Raw genomic sequence first — 19715 nt, 5'->3', positions numbered from 1 at the left:
TTAATTTTTGCTCTGTTAAAGTCATTACATTGTTAATAAACTGCTAAGTATTTTGTTTAAGACACAAACCAGTGTCAAGAATTGATTATTCACAAAGCCGTAGATTGGTTATTCAGGAAGACTGGTTTGGAATGTGTGGGGTCAATTTTGACGGTATTTGAAGGTTTTAATTTTCCCAATACAGAGGCAGAAAGGCTGATTTGGTTCGGCTGTCCGTCTCCGCTCGTAAAAATCAAGACACAGAGATTTTTAACCAGTAAAGGAATTGAGGATTACAGACACAAGACAGGAAAGTGGAGTTGAGGATTATCAGTTCAGCCATGATCTCATTGATGGTGGAGCATTAATGATGGCTTGAATGGCCTATTCATGCTCCTCCATCTTATGATCCTATCCTGGAACTCCTTTCTATCAGCACTGTGGATGCACAGACTTAACATGGATGTAACATTTCTAGAAGGCAGTTCACCAGCATTTTCTCAAGGCTGATTAGTGACAAGCAACAAATTCCAGCCAGTGATGTCCTGATCCTACAAAATATTAAAAAGAATTACTTGAATTACAACACAGAATCCCTACAACAATGCTGTAAAGCAATTCATTCACTGTGTTTCTTTTTAATTTAAAAGCCCACAGTCTTTTTATTTTACTCTTTCACAGGATATTAACACTACAAATGTCAGCATTTGTTGACCATCTTAAATGCCTTGAACTAGGTGGCTTGCTCAGCCATTTCAGTGGGCAGGTCAGCTGCATTGTTACGGGTCTCTAATCACACGTAGGACCAACTAGGTAAGGATGGCAGCTTTCCTTCTTAGAGGTCAATGGGTTTTTACAATAATCGATAATAGCTGTCATGATCACCATAACCGAAACTAACATTTTCTTATCTATTCCAGATTTATAAGTTGAATTTTAGTTCCACCAGCTGCAATTGGCATCTACGCATGTACAGCATGAGATCAGGTTTCAAACACATTACCACAAGACCACTATCTTTATGAGAAGCCAAGTTAATCACTACATTAGGCACTAATATTTTTCTTTAGGGTTTAGGATCAAATCTAGTAGTAGTAAGAAAGAAATTCATCAGATATACTTCCTACACAGCCAGAACGCAGTATCTGAACTTAAAGTAATTGACTTGGAGACTGGAGGTTTGAAAGCTGCCCATCCTGAACTACCATCAACTAAATGCTCGCAAAATCTAACATCTTTCCCAGTTGAAGAATCATTTATGCTCCTTTCTCAAGGAGCCACGAAGCAAAGAACTTCCATGACAATGAAAATCAGTGACCTATTAGATGAAAACCAGTTTCTGAAATTTTATACAGCAGATGGTCCTGATATGTTTGCTTAAAAATTTATGCTAAAAATCTACAGAATGCTAAAAACGTCCTGTTATACATAAAAGACAGCTTGGCACCAACTGTGCAGGATGGGTGAATTTAATTTTCAGGTACAAACAGAATCATTTGAGTAACAGTACCAATGCTCAATTAAGCGAATAATAGTCTTCCAATTTTCTAACTGCACAATATTCCCAAAATAATTGTGTCAACATGATCAATGTTTAAAGAAGGAATATCACCACAGTTGTCAGAAAAATGCTTACCAGCAGGTAGACCATGCCCAGCCTGTGGTTCCATTGGTGCTGGAGGGACTGAGTGGGCCACAATATCTTTCTTGGCTTCTTTTACCATGCCATCACTATCTTCTTCATAACCAATAACGGCTAATCCAAGTCCAGAATGCTGTGAAGATTTTGATTGTTGAGAGACTTTGTTCACTGGATTAATAAAATCAGGTGGTAACCTGGGAGAAACAGTGAGTGATAAAATCATCACAACATAAAAGGGAGCCATCCAGACTGTTGAGTCCATGTTATTATGTAGACCCATTCCCTGGTTCTTTCCTTGTAGCACTGCAAATTTTCCCCTCCAGCTAACACATTCAAGGCAGAAATTATTGAATTCCCTTTCAGAAATCAAAAATGAATCTACCTCTATACTTTTCTAGGCAGTGTCTGAACCCACTGACTCTTTACAACATTTTTTCTCAAGTTTCTTTTTGCCAGTCCCTTTAAAGATAGATTCAAGAAAAAAATCATTGAATTACCTGTCATTTCCCATGATCTTATTTCATTATAATCCAAAATGTTAGAGGTACTTTACAGTAAAAAGACTCCTGCAAACAATCTTAAACAAAAAACTGGCCTTCAATCACCACCTGCAACTTATTACAGAAATTATAGAGTCATAGAGAGGTACAGCACGGAAACAGACCCTTCGGTTCAACTTGTTCATGCCGACCAGTTATCCCAAATTAATCTAGTCCCATTTGCCATAAATTGGCCCCTATCCCTCTAAATGCTTCCTAATCATATAACCATCCAGATGCCTTTTAAATGTTGTAATTGTACTGGTGTCCACCACTTCCTCTGGTAGCTCATTCCATACACACACCATCCTCTGCATGAAAAAGTTGTCCCTTAGGTCCCTTTTATATGTTTACCCTCTCATCTTAAAACTATGCCCTCTAGTTTTGGACTCCCCTACCCTGGGGCAAAAAGGGTGGTTATTCACCCTATCCATGCCCGTCATAATTTTACAAACCTCTACAAGGTCAGCCCTTACTCTCCAACACTCCAGGGAAAATAGCCCAGGCTTATTCAGCTCTTCCTAGAGCTCAAACCTTCCAACCCCTGCAACATTCTTGTAAGTCTTTTCTGAACCCTTTCAAGTTTAACAACATCTTTCCTACAGCAGTGAGACCAGAATTGAATGCAGTATTTCAAAAGCGGCCTGACCAGTGTCCTGTACAACCGCAACATGACTCCCAACTCCTACACTCGATACACTGACCAATAAAGGCAAGTGTACCAAATGCCTTCTTCAGTACTCAGTCTACTTGTGACCGCCGTCAAGTTTGGTAATAACAGTTTTTTCTTTCCTTTATTTGTTCACGGGATGAGGGCATTGCTGGGTAGCATTTATTGTCCATCCCTAATTGCCCAGAGGGCAGTTAAGAGGCAACCACATTACTGTGGGTCTGGAGTCATACGTTGGCCAGACCAGGTAAGGATGGCAGTTTCCTTCCCTATAGGACATTAGTGAACCAGGTGGGTTTTTCCTGACAATCGGCAATAGATTTATGGTCATCATCAGACTCTTAGTTCCAGATATTTATTGAATTCAACTTCCACCATCTGCCATAGTGGAATTTGAACATCATCTGGGTCTCTGCATTAACAGTTCAGTGATAATACCACGAGGCTATCACCTGCTCTGATTTGCCTAACCAAAATGCAACACTTCACCTTTATCTAAATTAAACTCCACCTGCCACTCAAGTTATTTACCTTCCTTAAAAATAATAACTGCACTGAAAATATTATTTTAAACCATATGACTCAAACAAAATTTTAAACTTCAAGTTTTGCTAATCAAATGCTTTGAACAATTAAGTTCAGTTTTAGAAGTCAATGGGGGAATGGGATATGGCTTATTGGAGGTTATATTGTTTACATTTTTATAGCTAGGGAACATCTTCAAAAATCGTACAGAAAATTTTCTAGAAATGCTGAAAATTTAATGAATACTATCAGAGTCAAATAAATTTACCCTATCCATGCAGTTCTGATGAAGGGTCACCAGACCCGAAACGTTAACTCTGTTTTATCCTTCACAGATGCTGCCAGACCTGCTGAGCTTTTCCAGCAACTTTGTTTTTGTTCCTGAAATAAATTTACCTGTTCTTTTTAGATTGCCAATTCTACTCCAACACTGATCTTGTGGATTGATTTTAATATGACATTGCCTGTTTTAGCCCACAATTTAGAAGTTACAAACTTGAGAAAACAGCCTTCCCTATAGACTTTGCTAGTGTAGGTGTACAAATACTTTTATAGTTTCCTGATGATAGTGAGCTGCTAGGCCACAAAGTGTGAAAGTCCTAGTTTCAGACCCTGGTCCACGTTGAGGAGCAGATTTCAAATTGTTCAGGTTGATACACCTGACTGCCAGCCAATAATCCATCCACTCCATTTTTCTCTAGCTCCAGGTTACACTATCCTTCTAAGCTTATCATAATTCCCAAACTCAACTTTCCTGCACATTGTTTCCGATTTGCTCCCTCCCAGGTGTCTTCACTCCCAAGCTAGCCATTAACTCCCTATTTGTTCCTTCCACGAAATCGAGAACAGGGTTTTAGCCCTATGTAAATTTACAACAAAACATCAGAAAGACAGATTCCCAAGAAAGGGCCAAGTTTCTTTTGCAAGTGACAAGCGAGTAACAGGCATGGAATCAATCCACAAGATGAAGCGTAAGAAATTTATGGAGGTGGTCATATCTCAGGACAAGAACATATAGGGAGAAAAGGAATCGGTGACTACTAGAATGTTTTGGAGTACCAGACAGATAATGCAGGTGTCCCCAGAATCTACCTTGCTAATGAACTGTTTCCATTTTGCATATTGGTGATGGTGATGGTTCATCAGAGGAATGCGTGAAGAATCACTCCTGGTGTTTGGGGGTTGAGAATGAAAGGGTAAAAGTGGCAGGTAATTCAATTGATAAGGAACAGACAGGGCATTTCTACCGATGTAAGTATCATTTTATGATTTTATGCGTCACAGTCAAGGATATCGAGTCAACGACATTGTTCTGGGGAGAAACCATGATCTACAATGGTAAAAAGGGAGATGAACTCCTGAAAGCAGCTTTTAGGGAGCTACGAAAGACAATGAAAAGGATAGGTTCTAAGGCAGTCATCTCAAGATTACTCCTAGTACTACGTGCCAGTGTGTATAGAAATAACAAAATAGGCAACTAAACTTGTGGTTGGAAAAATAGTGTAGGAAGGAGGGCTTTAGATTTCCGGGACATTGGGACCAGTTCTGGGGCAGGAAGGACCTATATAAGAAGGAAGGATTACATTTTAGTAGGACTGGGACTAATTTGCCCACAGGGAGATTTGCTGGTTCTTTTAGGGTTTGAGTGGTGGGTTGCTTTAAACTAGCTTGTGAGGGGGCTGGGAGCATGACTTAATGAGAATTCAGACAGGAGAAAAACAAAGGTAACACAGTGTGGAGCTGAAGGAACTCAGCAGGCCAGGCAGCATCAGAGGAGCAGGAAAGCTGATGTTTCGGGTCAGGACCATTCTTCAGAAATGGGGGAGGGGCTAGGGGGCTCTGAAATAAATAGAAAGAGGAGGGGTGGGGCTGGGGAAAGTAGGTGGTATGGTGATAGGTGATTGCAGGTAGGCAGTGGTGGGAATTGGTCAGTGAGGTGGGAGGAGCGGATAGGTGGGAGAGAAGACAGACAGGTCAAGGAGGCAGGGACGAGAGGGAGGGTTGGTCATGGGATGAGACCGGGGGTGGGGAGATTTTGAAGCTAGTAAAGTCCACATTGAGACCATTGGGTTGTAGGCTCCCGAGGCTGCTCCTCCAGTTTCTGGGTGACGTCACTGTGGCACTAGAAGAGGCCCAGGATGGACATGTCGTCCAGGGAGTGGTAGGGGGAAGTTGAAGTGGTTCGCGACTGGAAGGTGTTGTTGTTTGTCGTGAACTAAGCGCAGGTGCTATACAAAGCAGTCTCCGAGCCTCTGCTTGGTCTCACTGATGTGGAGAAGGCCACATCTGAAGCAGCGGATGCAACAGGCCACATTAACGGATCACCTCACGTATCACACCACTAACCTCCGGATTCAACGCATCACTCTCCACCACTTCTGCCACCTGCAATCTGACCCCACAACCAAGGATATATTTCCCTCCCCACCCCTATCTGCCTTCCGTAGGGGCCGCTCTCTCCACGACTCCCTCGTTCGCACCACTCCAGGCACCTTTCCCTGCAACCGCAGGAAGTGCTACACGTGCCCCTACACCTCCCACCTCACCTCCATCCAAGGACCCAAAAACGTTCCACATCAGACAGATGTTCACCCGCACATCCGCTAACGTGGTCTATTGCATCCGCTGCTCCCGATGTGGCCTCCTCTACGTCAGTGAGACCAAGCGTCTCTGGGTTTGTCCTGCCAATGGAATAGGATATACCTAGGCATGGCGATAGTATGATCTAGGCATGTGCAAGGTACGATTCCGTAGGGTTTACTCTGAGAGACTTTTGCTTGACACATCAGTGTAATGATATCTCTCCCAGTTTTGGAACTAGCCCCAGATGTTGCTAAGGAAGACTTTGCAGGTTGACAAGACTGGATTTGCCATTGTCATTTTTAGTACCTTAGTCGATGCCAGGTGGTTTCATTCCTGTTTTGAGACTTTTTAGTGGTTTGATACAACTGAATATCTTGTTAAACCATTTCAGAGGGCAGTTAAGTATTAACTACATTGCTTGGGTCTGGAGTCACATGAGGGCCAGACCAGGTAAGGACGGCATTTTCCCAAACCCCAAGGATTATTCACATTTGTGAACCAGATTAGGACTGAAATGAGGAAGAATTTCTTCACTCTGAGGGCAAGGAATCATTAGCATTCTCAGCCCCAAAAGGCTGTGGAGCTCAGTCATTGATTGGGATCAAGACAGTGATTGATGGATTTCTAGATACTAATGTTATCAAAGGATTTGGGAGAGTACAGCTAAGTGATCAGCCATGATCTAGAATGGCAGAGAAAGCTCAAGGAACTGAAATGCCCATTCCTGTCCTATGTTCCTCTGCAAAAGAGAAACTTATACAAAGAGTGCAAGTCAACACAAAACAAAATGTTCTGAATGAAAGAAAGTAAGCCTGGCATTCAGAGAAAGAATACACAGAGGCAAGAAAAGTAAGTTGTCAGAAATATTGTGAAAAACAAGTAGTATTGAATATTTAAAAAAAAAACTGTACAAATGCAACGTCAAAGAAAATCAAAGGGTGTAAGAAGTGATCTTTTGTAATAAAACCACTCACCCAGGACCTGTGGATGTTGTAGACTCGCAGAATGCTGTAAAAGATAAACAAACAGTTACTAACCAAGTAGTGCTTGCTGCAGTCAGAAGAAACATTAATTATGTTGTTAATTTATACCAAAACCATAACAAATTAAACAGTAAATAACATATTGATCAGGTTTTTTTCTCTATTGAACTTCCCAACCTGGATCTTCGTCTGAAATCTTTCATGCTATATATTTCTATGTACGTACAAAAGAGATAAGCTGCGGGTGAAGAGAGATAGACAAGTAAAGATAATGCACATAGAAGAAGATTGTAGCTTGCTTGAATGAATCGAAAGATATGGCAAGATGACATGAAGAAGAATGTATTATTTTGGTATTATATGCATGCTGCTACTATCCCTTTTATTGGAGAAGCACTAACATTTCTAACAAGCCCATTAATACTGCACTTTATCAAGGCTTTTTAGAAATCCCTGCATATCACATCAACCGTATTGTGTTCAATAATGCTGTACCCTCAAATGAAAATTTCAAGCATGTTAGTCAAACACAATTTGGCCTTAACAAATTCATACTTGGCTTTACTTAATTAATAGTCATTGCCCAAGGGACTATAAGTTTTATTCCAAATTGTTATCTCTAAAAGCTTGACCGCAAAAAAAGTTAAAACAACTACCCGGCTGAATTTACCCCTATTTCTTGAACAAGGGTGTAACATATACTATTCTTCTAACCTTCAGGTTAACAGAGAAAAAACAACTGGCTCAATCAGCAAGTTTTATTTTACAAAAGTAAGAAGTTTGACATAAATTGATAAACTGGCTTTTCTTTTATTCTTGGAATATCAAATTGGTTATTACCTTTGACCTTTTTCGTTGTTTGGGATACTGGATCTGTAACTTTCCTTTTCCCTACAGAAACTGTTGATGCATGAACATGTGATGGTACCGTTGTTTGTTTTGCAGTTTTCGGTTTCTCAAGGTTCTGCAAGCAATCAAATGAGTAATGTACTTAGTCTGCATTGTACAACTTTAAGAATGTTCTTTTAATCAAAGGAAACTAGGTAGCATTGGCAAATTAACATAGCAATTCTGCCAGATTCAGGTATCTTCTAGTAAATGCCAGGTACAGTACCTTGTGTTTGAAATTAGGGGTCAACCTTGTAAAGATAGAAAGACCACACGTACGGGTATGGACCAGATACTCAATGACACTAGCAACCACCCTAATGTCCACAAACGGAGCTGCATCAGGACACTACTTAAATGAGCCACAATACATTGCAGCAACCCAGAGCTACGCAAAGCAGAACAGGTGCACCTATACGGAGTCTTCAAAAGGAATGGATACCCAAAAAGCACAATCCGCTGTTACTTCCGAGACAGACCACAACAGGAAGACACAATACGAGCAGACTCACTAATCTCCTGACCGTATTTCAGGGACATATCAGAGATGACCACAAGACTACTCAGACCCATAGGTATCAGGGTAGCCCACAAACCAACAACTACCCTAAGACAGCTACTGATGAACGTAAAGGATCCCATACCCAAAACCAGTAAAACCGGTGTAATATACAAAATACCATGCAAGGACTGTGAGAAACACTACATAGGCCAAACCGGAAGAAATCTGACAATACGGATACACAAATACCAACTAGCCACCAAGAGATATGACTAATTCTCAGTTGTCTCATTACACACGGACAAAAGGGGACAGAAATTCGACTGGGACAACACATCCATAATCACACAAGCCAAACAGAGACACTCCAGTGAATTCCTGGAGGTCTGATCCTCTAATCCAATCAACAAACACATTGAATTAGACCCTGTGCACAAACAACTGAGAAACAGAACTGGAAGTGATACCAAACACCCCAACAAACTGAGGCATATAAATAACAAGCAGGACAGAACACCAACGCTTCACTGGAGGCACACTGACTATGTTACCTAGCAGGGTGACAAAACGTTTGCAACCAAACCCACTGGCTTAGAGAGCATGTCTATAACCTCATAGAACACAGAATCAGAATGCTACTTACAGAACCAAGCAATCCCACAAACTAACTATTGAGGTTATAGCTCAACAGTCCTGCAATATCTAATCACAAATGGTGATGGACAATTAAACAACTAAATAGGAAAAGTAAAGTCCAGTAGCATCAAGCATACAATTGCTCTTCTCCTGAGGTCCTAATCATTCCAAATGTCAGTTTTTAGCCATTTCAAATGGGATCAAGCCATAGTTGAGCACTCTACACAGCAACGAATGCAGCCCCAGCAATATTTTAGCTGTGGATCTGAAGCTCTGTCTCCAGAATTAGTGTGCTCTTAATTTAGAAACTCCAGTACAATTACATTGAGACGTACATTGTGGAAAATGGCACAAGTACTAAACCAAACTCTTCAAATACCATGCATTTCAGGGACACTCAACCTAATAAAAATCACCACACAGACTACATTCTCTCAAGAAGTCAGCTCAATATTACGTTCACAAGCATAACTAGAGATGGGCAAGAAATATTGGTCTTGCTAGTAACACCCACATCTCAAGAATGAATACATAAAAGTACAACTAGTAATAACAGTTATAGCAATTCATTTCATTTTAACTCCTTCATAACTTTATTCCAGGAGTAATTCTTACGAAAATGTAAAAACCAAAAGAACGGTGGAAACAGAAGTTGCTGGCATCAGTAAGGAAAAGTAAGAGTTAACGTTTCAGGTCCAGTAACCCTTCCTCAGAACTGATGGTAGCTATGAAAATGTTGGTATTCGTGCAGAAGATAGGGTGGGGAGAGGGGTTAAGGAATTAACGATAGGTGAGGATAGAGCCCAAAGAAAGAGAACAGTTGGACAGACAAAGGAGTTGATAACGATTTGGCTAGGAGGGTGAGCTGTTAATGGGGGCTGTTAGTGACTAACAAGAGCTCGTGTGTAATAACAGACTGTGAGATAACAAGGCCTGGTGTGTGAGGTAGGAGGCTAGGGCATGGGAGAGTTCAGGCCCTAAAACTATTGAACTCAATACTGAGTCCAGAGGGCTGCAGGGTCCCCAAGTGGAAAATAAGGTGGTGTTCTTCCAAATTGCGCTAAGCTTTGCTGGTACACTGTTGGAAGCCTGAGACAGAGATGTTTGCCAGGGAACAAGATGGTGTGTTGAAGTGGCAGGCAACAGGTAGCTCAGGGTCTTTTTGGCAGACAGAACGTAGATGATCTCCGAAGCAGTCACCCGGTCTACGCTTCGTTTCTCCAGTGTAGAGGAGACCACATTGTGAGCAGTGACTGCTGCTTGGCTTGCTGTGTTCATCCAGCTCTAATTCTTGTTATCCCAGATTCTCCAGCATCTGCAGTTCCTGCTATCTCTGCAGTAGACTAGACTGTCGGAAGTGCGGGTAAAGTGCTGCTTCACCTGGAAGGTATGTTTGGGCCCTTGGATAGTGGGGAGGGATGACATAAATGGGCAGGTGTTACACCTACAGCATTTGCAGGGGAAGGTGACATGTGGCTGTGGGGGAGGCTGTTAGGAGTGAAGGAAGAGTGAACCAGGGTGTCCCAGAGCGAACGGTCCCTGACAAGGGAAGGGAGGGGAATGTATGACTGGTGGTGGCAAACCGCTGGAGGCGGCAGAAATGGCGTCTGATGATCTTCTGTATTTGCATACTGGTGGGACGGTAGTAAGGACAAGGGGCCTCTATTGCTGTTGCAGGAGGGAAGAGAGGGGGTGAGAATGGAAGTGTGGGAGATGGGTTCGTTCCAGTTGAGGGCCCTGTTGACAACGGTGCTGGGAATTCTCAGCTGAGGAAGAAAGTAGACATTTTGGAGGCTCCCTTGTCAAAGTTGGCCTCATCTGAACATACATTACGGAGATGGAGGAACTGGGAGAATGGAATGGAGTCTTTACAAGAAGCAGGGTGTGAGGATGTATAGTCCAGGCAGCTGTGTGGGTCAGTGGGTTTATAGTGGATATTAGTGGTGAGTATATTCCCAGAAATGGAAACGGAGATGTCAAGGAAGGGAATGGAGGAGTCAGAGACAGAACAGATGAAAATGAAGGCAGGGTGGAAATTGGAAGCGAAATCAATGAACTTTTCCAATTCCAGTTGAGAGAGAGAGAAGCAGCACCGATGATTTCTTCAGCATATCGGAAAAAGAGTTGTGGGTGGGGGCCGGAATAGGGCTGGAACAAGGAATGTTCCACATACCCCATGAAAAGACAGGCATAACTGCGGCCCATGCAGGTACCCATGGCCACCCCTCTTACCTGAAGAAAATGAGAGGAGTTAAAAGAGAAGTTGTCGAGGGTGAGGATGAGCTTGGCCAAGCAGAGGAGGGTGTGGTGGGTGGGGATGGTTCAGGCCTTTGCTCCAGGAAGAAGTGGAGAGCCCTGAGACTATCCTGGTGGGAGATGAACACGTATAGGGATTGCCCACCCATGGTAAAGGGGAGGCGACTGAAGCCTGCAAACTGGAAATTCTGAAACTGGTGTAAACCAGAGGAATCAGGGATGTACATGGGAAAGGACTGGACTAGGGGAGAAAATACTGAGTCAAGGTAGGAAAAGATCAGTTCTGTTGGGCAGGAGCAGGCTGAAACAATGGGTCTGTCCAGGCAGTCCTGTTTTGTGTTCATGTACTGATGAGATAGGAATCAGAGCTTTCTCATTTATAAGAAAGCACTAGGTAATAGCTCAAATAAACAACTGTGCTATCCAGGCTATGAATGCAAGGTACATTGTGAATACATTCTACATTGTTTATGCACAAAAAGATAAGGTGAAAATTCATGATTTACAGCGTTAATTTGTTGCTTTCTGGCAATGTACAGATGCATAATGGTGCAGTCCTTAATTACAGGACGGCAAATTGTAAACACATTTCTAATCAAAAGCATTTTTTGATTTTTTTATGAAAGAGGATCTTCAGTACTTTAATACCATGGCTCTATCAATGTACCAGGACTGAATACATTTTTGAGAATATTTTATTGTTGATTTCAACCTAAATTTTTCTAGCAAAAGTTACACTGCAGGCATGAACATTTATTGTCTTTGCTGAGTTGATGACCAATACTTTGCCTGCAGTGTAAAATTGCGACAGATATCTACCACAGATAAGTTCCCTACATTTTAGTTCAAAATAAAGAAATGTTAATATCACCCCAAAATCTAAAATGAACCAAATTCACAAATTCTAGCATTATGAAAAATCAAAATTTGATTTGACAAAAGAAAAGCAGTTGGGAACAAATTGGTGAAACACAAAATAAACTAGAATACTAGTGAAAATGCTGCTTTGCAGTAACATTTGAGATTTTCTTATACTTCTTTCACTGTAAGTAAACGTGTTGTTCGTTTGTTAGAATATCACCCTAAAATCACTGCAGTAAAAGGAGGTTGTAAAGATCAATGATTATAAGTATGTGGTGTATGGTACAGGCCGGAGAAAGTTATTTCTTGACATGTGTATGGTTGCCCTGTCCCTCTACCAGAGGATAATTAATTAGCCTATTTTTTCTCAATCTAAGTCTTATCATCATAACTGATAAGAATCCCCAGACAGGTGAGAGATTGTACTTTGAAAACTGCTCATTCTGCCAAAGGAATCACAAAATTCCGATGTAAAAATATCCTAAGTTTATAAAATAGGATTTTTACAATTGAAAATAAGTCATAATATTCTTACCTCTTTATGTTGTTTCCCTAATATGTGTGTCTGCCAAAGTAGTTCACTTTTTATTGGAGTGCTGCAAAGCACACAACTGAGATGACCTAAACTGTTGTATGTTCAGCTGGATTAAGGTAAACAAAGTTATAATGCAAAAGATAAAAGCAAAATACTGCAGATGCTGGAAGTTTGAAAAAAACACAAAGTGCCGGAAAACTCAGTAGGTCTTGCAGCAGCTGTGGGGAGAGAAACAGAGTTAACATTTCGAGTCCAATATTACTCTTCTTGTTTCTCTCTCCATAGACGCAGCCAGTTGGCTGAGTTTCCAGAAAACAAAATAAATGTTTACAGGAAAAACAACTTGAACTTTACACAGACAATTTATTATGAAACCATTCAAACTATAAATGCAATCAAGTTGAAAGGTTAACTGATGGCGGTGGTGGTGGTAGCAAGGACGTGGCTCCTCCCAGCCTTCGGGGCCAGCGGCGGCAACAGCAGCAGCAGCAAAGCTTACCTAGCGATCGAGGCAGGACAACAGCAGTAAGAACATGGCTCCTCCCAGCAACTGATGCAAGGCTCACAGACTGACCTGAGACTCTAGGCCGTGGCTAGGCCATGTACCTGCATCAGTGACTCCAAACACCTTTATGGAGATAAGACTTAAAGATCTGGATGCTTTCCTAACCTTTTGGCTTTCTTTTATTCCTGCTGTTGTATTTTGTATTTAAATTCTGGCTTTGTAACCAAGATGGTACCGGAGAATAGCTACTTTGTACACTTCTCACTGTACTCATGTATTCCTATATTTGAGTACACGTGACAATGAAATCTAATGCTAATTTAATTCTAATTCTAAAATATGCCAAAGCTTTAATTGAGGCAAAAGACATGCCATGAGTATGTAATGAGTGCTATTCAGTGAAACATGTAGCTTAAGTTTTCGTTTCCAGTATAGAAAGAATTTCACTGTCTAGTGATGCTCTAAATAAAGATAAAAATTTCAAAATTGTTACCAGTTTGTTCATTACGTTTTCATCAGCACTACATTTACAAAATAGCGTTCAATAATTTATCTGTACCACAACAAAGTCTTTGTATTTTAAAATGATATAATTATTCCATTTTACTTAAGAATCAGAAATTGTAAAATTAGAATGCATCTTCAGTAGTAACAACATGACAGGAATGGGTTTTTGGATTATCTGATAACTCACTTTGCTAAAAGATAATAGCCAAGATTTTATTATTATGAATACAGAAATTGGCCAGGAACTTATAGTGAGGAAGTTTTTCATTGTTGGCCCCATAATACACAAGCATATATCTCATGGCTTCACAATGCGAATTATTTTAGGAAACAGCACTTTTAACACATGAAAGTTTCAATTTTTTTCTGACATTTCCTCAACATCTTTTGAATTCACTGAATCTAATATTTTTTCGACAATTAATATTATGGATGCAGACTATGAACTCTACAATTCACTCAGACTGATAACCAAAACAAAAATACGGTACGCCCTGATCAGAGCACCTCTGTGGTAACGACACTGTAGCATTTGCTCCAATGGAGACTGTAAGAAAGACTCAGGGGTTGTCTCTCTTATGCTTGTAACTCGTTCTACTTGACTATCAGTGTCAAGAAAACTTGTTATGGACAGGGTGTTGTAACTCAATCCTTGGCCACTCTAAACAAGAATCCACTGCAAGTAACTAGCAAATTCTGCTACATTAAGTCCATGGTGATAGACTTAATATATGCATAGTTAAAGGAACCAGAACCTTTTACAGTTTTCAAGAATGGGAGCTCAGCAACTTTCATCTTTGCTATTTACACAAAGGGCCTCAAACACTGATTTTCACACAGAGGAAAACGGAAAAATCACCAAAATCACCACGATAATCAGTGGCAGCAGATGCCAACTTTCCCACAATAATACTTGAAACCACTTAATCTGCAGCACTTTAGCAGAATCTGCATCTCATCTTTAAAAAAATCATCCAAAGGGCATCATTGTAGCTATCCCAACCTAAATGCTTTGATTTACTGTATATTCATTACCTCTTTTAGATGGAAGAATGCCGATGATGTACGTGGTGCTTTCACCTTGATAAAGGGGGGAGGAAAATTCCCATGTGATTACCAAACTGCTCACTGTGTTCGCCTGTCCATTTGTTTGCAGTACCTCTTTGGTGTGCCCTGTTCCTATATTTGACTCCAAGCTGTCTTCTCTGTCAAAATGACAATTTATTTTTCATGTATCTGTGATCATGAAAAGATGTTGAGATACAGCAAGAAAATAATCAGCCAGGAGGCTTGGAGATAAACGGTAGCTCAATGTGCACAGTAGCAGAAGCAAGGGGGAGAAAACTACAGATGACAGGGAAACGGTCAGTAGGAAGTAATTTTAAGAGGTTCCTATAACTTGTAAAAGCCAGCTTAGTAGTAGACACAGAAATAGTTGCATAGCTGGGGAGCAAGTTGCCAGTCCAAAAAAAAACCTAAGCCTCAATAATCATTTTGAAGTACAATTTAATTTATAACATAAAAGTTAAAACCTAATCCATAAAGAAAGAAAATGTAAAGCCCACTGAAGCAGATTTCACAAGACCAAAGATCAGAAGGTGTAAAAGGAAGAGTAGATCATTCAGTCCTTTGAGTCTATTCTGTCATTCAGTGAAATCAAGGCTGATCTGATAATCCTTAACACCACATTTTTGCCTCTTCTCCATTAATCCTTGAATCCCTTACTGATAAAAAGTCTGTCAACCTCAGCTTTGTATGTCCTTAACCCAGCCTCTTTACCCATCTGCCATAAAAAAAAAATCACAGATTCACTGTCCTCAGGGAAAAAATTTCTTCTCATCTGTTTTAAATGGGCAACTTCCCACCTCTGAAATTATGCCCTCTGGTCTTAGGCTCTCATACAAAGGGAAACAACTTTCCAGCATCTACTCTGTCAAGCCCCATAAGAACCTAAAATGTTTCAATTAGGTTTTCTCTTATTCCTGCAAACTCCAATGAGTACAGGCCTAACCAACTCAATCTCTCCTATAAGAAAATCTCTCCATACCCAAGGTCGAGCTAGTGAAACCTCTGTGGATTGACACCAATGCCAACTTTCCTTAAATGAAGGGGCCAACTATTCACAGTATTCTAGATGTGGTATAATTAGTGCATCGTGTAGCTTTTGTAAGACCTTCCTATTTTTGTACGATTCCCTTGAAATAAAGGCCAACAGTCCATATGCCTTCCCTTTTATCCGCTGAACATAGATGCTAGCTTTTTTGTGATTTATGCATGAGGACCCCTAAATCACTTTGCTGCAGATTCCTGCAGTCTTTCCTCTTTAACTAATATTTACCTCAGCTATTCTCCCTGCCACAGTGCATAACCTCACATTTTGCTACATCTGCCAAGTCTTTACCCAATCAAGTCACCTATTTTTATCCCTCTGCAGACACTTTGTTTCATCCTCACGATGCTTTCCCACTTATTTCTGTGTTCCCCAAAAGTGACCAAAATACAATCATTTCCCTCATCCAAGTGATTAATCTATATTATAAATAATTATGGCCTCAGCACTTATCCCTGTGGTACTCCATTAATTACAACCATCCTGAATATGCCTCCTCACCCCAACTCTCTGTCTTCCAGTAGTTAGCCAATCCTCTATTCATGCAACTATGCCACCCCTAATATCGTGGCTCTTATCTTATTAAGACTTAATGTGCAGAACCTTTTGAAAATCCAAATACATTACATCTATCGATTTCCCTTATCTATTCTCCTCAAAGGACTTTAATAAACTTATCAAGCATGATTTCCCCTTCATGGAATCATGCTGACTCTGATTATATTAAACATTTATAAACGCACTGATTACATCTTTATAATAGACTATAACATTTTTCCAATGACAGAAATCAAGCTCATTGGCCTAGTTACTATCCTCTGTCTCTGTCAGTTTTTGAATAAGGGTGTTATGTTAATAATTTTCTAATAATCTGGGGCATTTATGGAATCTAAGGACTGGAAGATTATTACCATTCATCCACTATCTGTAGCTACTTCTTTTAAAATCCTAGGACACAATGAATCAGGTCCATTGATACATCAGTCTTTAGCCCCATTCTACTCCTAGATATTTTTCTATTGTATTTAGTCCCTCTCCCACTCCTCCACATCCTTTGATTATATCTGAGTATTAGTATTTCTCTATTCTGGAATGCAATTAGTTTCTTCTTGGTGCAAAGTATTCATTTTACTCCTTTGTCATTTGTCCCTCAATTATCTTTCTGAAAACTCCTTTCCCAGTCCACACCAGTTAACTCTGCCGTTTTTAATTCACCTTATTTAAGTTTAGCATGTCCGTTACTAATAAAGAAACAACACCACCTTTTACTCTTGCCAGCCTTTCAAAATGTCACATACCCTGTATATTTAATTCCCAGATTTGATCTTCTAAGCTAGTACCAGTGCCACATTAACTGAAAGCCATTCCACCCAGAACAATCTTTAATCATTGCATTTAAGTCGACGTAGTTATCCCATAACAATACTATTGCCACTTACTCAGGAAATTGCTATGAAACTATTTAATGATTGGGAAAGATTTTCCAATTACAAATGTTTGATTATTATGGAAAATCTCAATTAAGGTCTTCAAAAGATATGACTCAGAACTGTGACTCAAGTGAAGCTTGGAAATCAAGCCCACAAGTTTCAATACAAAATAAACCACAGAGATATATAAAAACAACTATACTGTAATTATTAGAAGAGCACAAATGGAATCTGAAAGGAATGTAACTATCAAGCAGCTGAGGAGCGATTGCTGATGCCTGGGAATGTTTGAGGTAAACTAACCAAGGATCCTTTTATTTTCACTAACATCATTTTCAAGGAAAACGCTTCTGTTCCCCTCCACCGTGTCTCCCGCATTTCCCGCAACTCATCCCTCACACCCCGTCCCCGCAATAACAACCAAAAAAGAATCCCCCTCGTCCTCACGTACCACCCCACCAACCTCCGGATCCAACGCATCATCCTCCGACACTTCTGCCATCTGCAATCCGACCCCACCACCAAAGACATTTTCCCTCCCCACCCTTATCTGCTTTCCGGAGGGACCACTCTCTCCGTGACTCCCTTGTCCGCTCCACACTCCCCTCCAACCCCACCACACCCGGCACTTTTCCCTGCAACCGCAGGAAGTGCTACACCTGCCCCCACACCTTCTCCCTCACCCCCATCCCAGGCCCCAAGAAGACTTTCCACATCAAGCAGATGTTCACCTGCACATCTGCTAATGTGGTATACTGTATCCGCTGTTCCCGTTGTGGCCTCCCCTACATCGGGGAAACCAAGCGGAGGCTCGGGGACCGCTTTGCAGAACACCTACGCTCGGTTCGCAATAAACAACTGCACCTCCCAGTCGCGAACCATTTCAACTCCCCCTACCATTCCTCAGACGACATGTCCATCCTGGGCCTCCTGCAGTGCCACAACGATGCCACCCGAAGGTTGCAGATACAGCAACTCATATTCCGATTGGGAACCCTGCAGCCCAATGGTATCAACGTGGATTTCCCAAGCTTCAAAATCTCCCCTCCCCTTACCGCATCCCAAAACCAGCCTAGCTCGTCCCCGCCTCCCTAACCTGTGCTTCCTCCCAAACCTGTGCTTCCTCCCACCTATCCCCATCTCCTACCTACTAACCTCATCCCGCCCCCTTGACCTGTCCGTCCTCCCAGGACTGACCTATCTCCTCCCTAACTCCCCACCTACACTCACCTTTACTGGCTCCATCCCCGCCTCTTTGAACTGTTTCCTCTCCACCTATCTTCTCCTCTATCCATCTTCTATCCACCTCCCCCTCTCTCCCTATTTATTTCAGAACCCCCTTCCCCTCCCCCATTTCTGATGAAGGGTCTAGGCCGGAAACGTCAGCCTTCCTGCTCCTATGATGCTGCTTGGCCTGCTGTGTTCATCCAACTCCACACCTTGTTACCTCAGATTCTCCAGCATCTGCAGTTCCGGCTATTTCCGTTCCACGAATTAGCCAGGTTCATGCTTAGACTCCTTGCCTCTCCCTTCAATTTAGCCTGGCAACCCCTCTTATGCAAAGCGCTTCATGGGTAGGATGAGGTGCACTGTAAATGCAAACTGTTGACTGGCGTGTGTGGTTAGTGTCACTTCAGATGTGTAAGTATTAAAAATCTCGATCACAGAATGGACCAAGACGCCCCCAGCCCTGACAAATCCTCCTGATTTTGAGTTAAACCGTTTCCTGGTCTGACAGAAGAGATCTAACTCCCATTTCCTCCGAACCCTCCAAAAGGATATTTAGCGAGTGGAGAGTCGATCCTCTTGCCGGCCGCGCTCGCCCGCTGCTTTTCCCTCATTAACCGTCGCAGCTCCTGCTGGTCAACAACTTTCTTCTTCCCTTTACCAGGTGCCGCCATCTTGACATAGACAGGACCGTTTCCGGTGTGAACCCGGAACTGCTTCCCAGGCAGTGGCTGGGTTGTAGACCTGACGCATGCTGAGTAAGGTAATAGTTATTATAATTACTGTACAGGTGGGTTGAGGATTAGACATTAATTTAATTCGTAACAATGGTGCTCGGGTTCCTGAAATGAAATGTCTCCTGGCGAGATATATTCCCGGTTTCCGGAAGGGTCACTTTCCCGACGTATTTCTTTTAGCGTTTCCAGCTCATCGCCCTGTTTTGTAACACCGTCATTCCCACAAAGTGTGTGGATGTAGCTTCCTGCTTCAACCTGCCATCTGGGAACCAACCAGACGTTGTCCGCACGGGAAAAGTACCTCTAGGTAGCAGCAATTGGAATGTGATTGCAATTTACATCGAGTTTGAGAAGGAGAAAGGTATGTCTAAGAAACACAGAATATAGGAACCTCCTGTTCAAGTCCCACCTGCTGTAATAATAGCTCTGGACAGATTGATTAAAATATAGATAACAAGGTGTAGAACTGGATGAACACAGCAGGCCAGGCAGCATCAGAGGAGCAGGAAAGCTGACGTTTCGGGTCTGGATCCTTCTTCAGAAGAAGGGTAAGCCTTCCTGCTCCTCTGATGCTGCTTGGCCTGCTGTGTTCATCCAGCT

General features: G+C 41.6%; 1 protein-coding gene across 2 annotated transcripts in view; it reads right to left on the bottom strand.

Annotated features, from left to right (window-relative positions):
• Window positions 1-19123, bottom strand: part of znf830 (zinc finger protein 830) — a 48673-nt gene extending 29550 nt beyond the window's left edge. Inside the window, exons 1-5 of one of the 2 annotated variants that reach the window (XM_048612058.1) lie at window positions 18934-19123; window positions 12600-12699; window positions 7762-7885; window positions 6913-6946; window positions 1616-1815 (exon numbers count right to left, since the gene is read on the bottom strand). In XM_048612058.1, coding sequence (XP_048468015.1) covers window positions 1616-1815; window positions 6913-6946; window positions 7762-7885; window positions 12600-12699; window positions 18934-19052 — 577 coding nt within the window. In that variant the 5' untranslated portion in view covers window positions 19053-19123. The remainder of the gene's footprint in view (window positions 1-1615; window positions 1816-6912; window positions 6947-7761; window positions 7886-12599; window positions 12700-18933) is intronic. The other variant, XM_020533997.2, reaches the window with a different exon arrangement.
• Between the last annotated feature and the right edge of the window lie 592 nt (window positions 19124-19715).

The sequence above is a fragment of the Rhincodon typus genome, chromosome 2 (assembly GCF_021869965.1).
Source record: "Rhincodon typus isolate 14 chromosome 2, sRhiTyp1.1, whole genome shotgun sequence".
Lineage (NCBI taxonomy): Eukaryota > Metazoa > Chordata > Chondrichthyes > Orectolobiformes > Rhincodontidae > Rhincodon > Rhincodon typus.
Note: the sequence above shows the minus strand (reverse complement) of the source record. Positions and strands in the feature narration are given on the sequence as shown.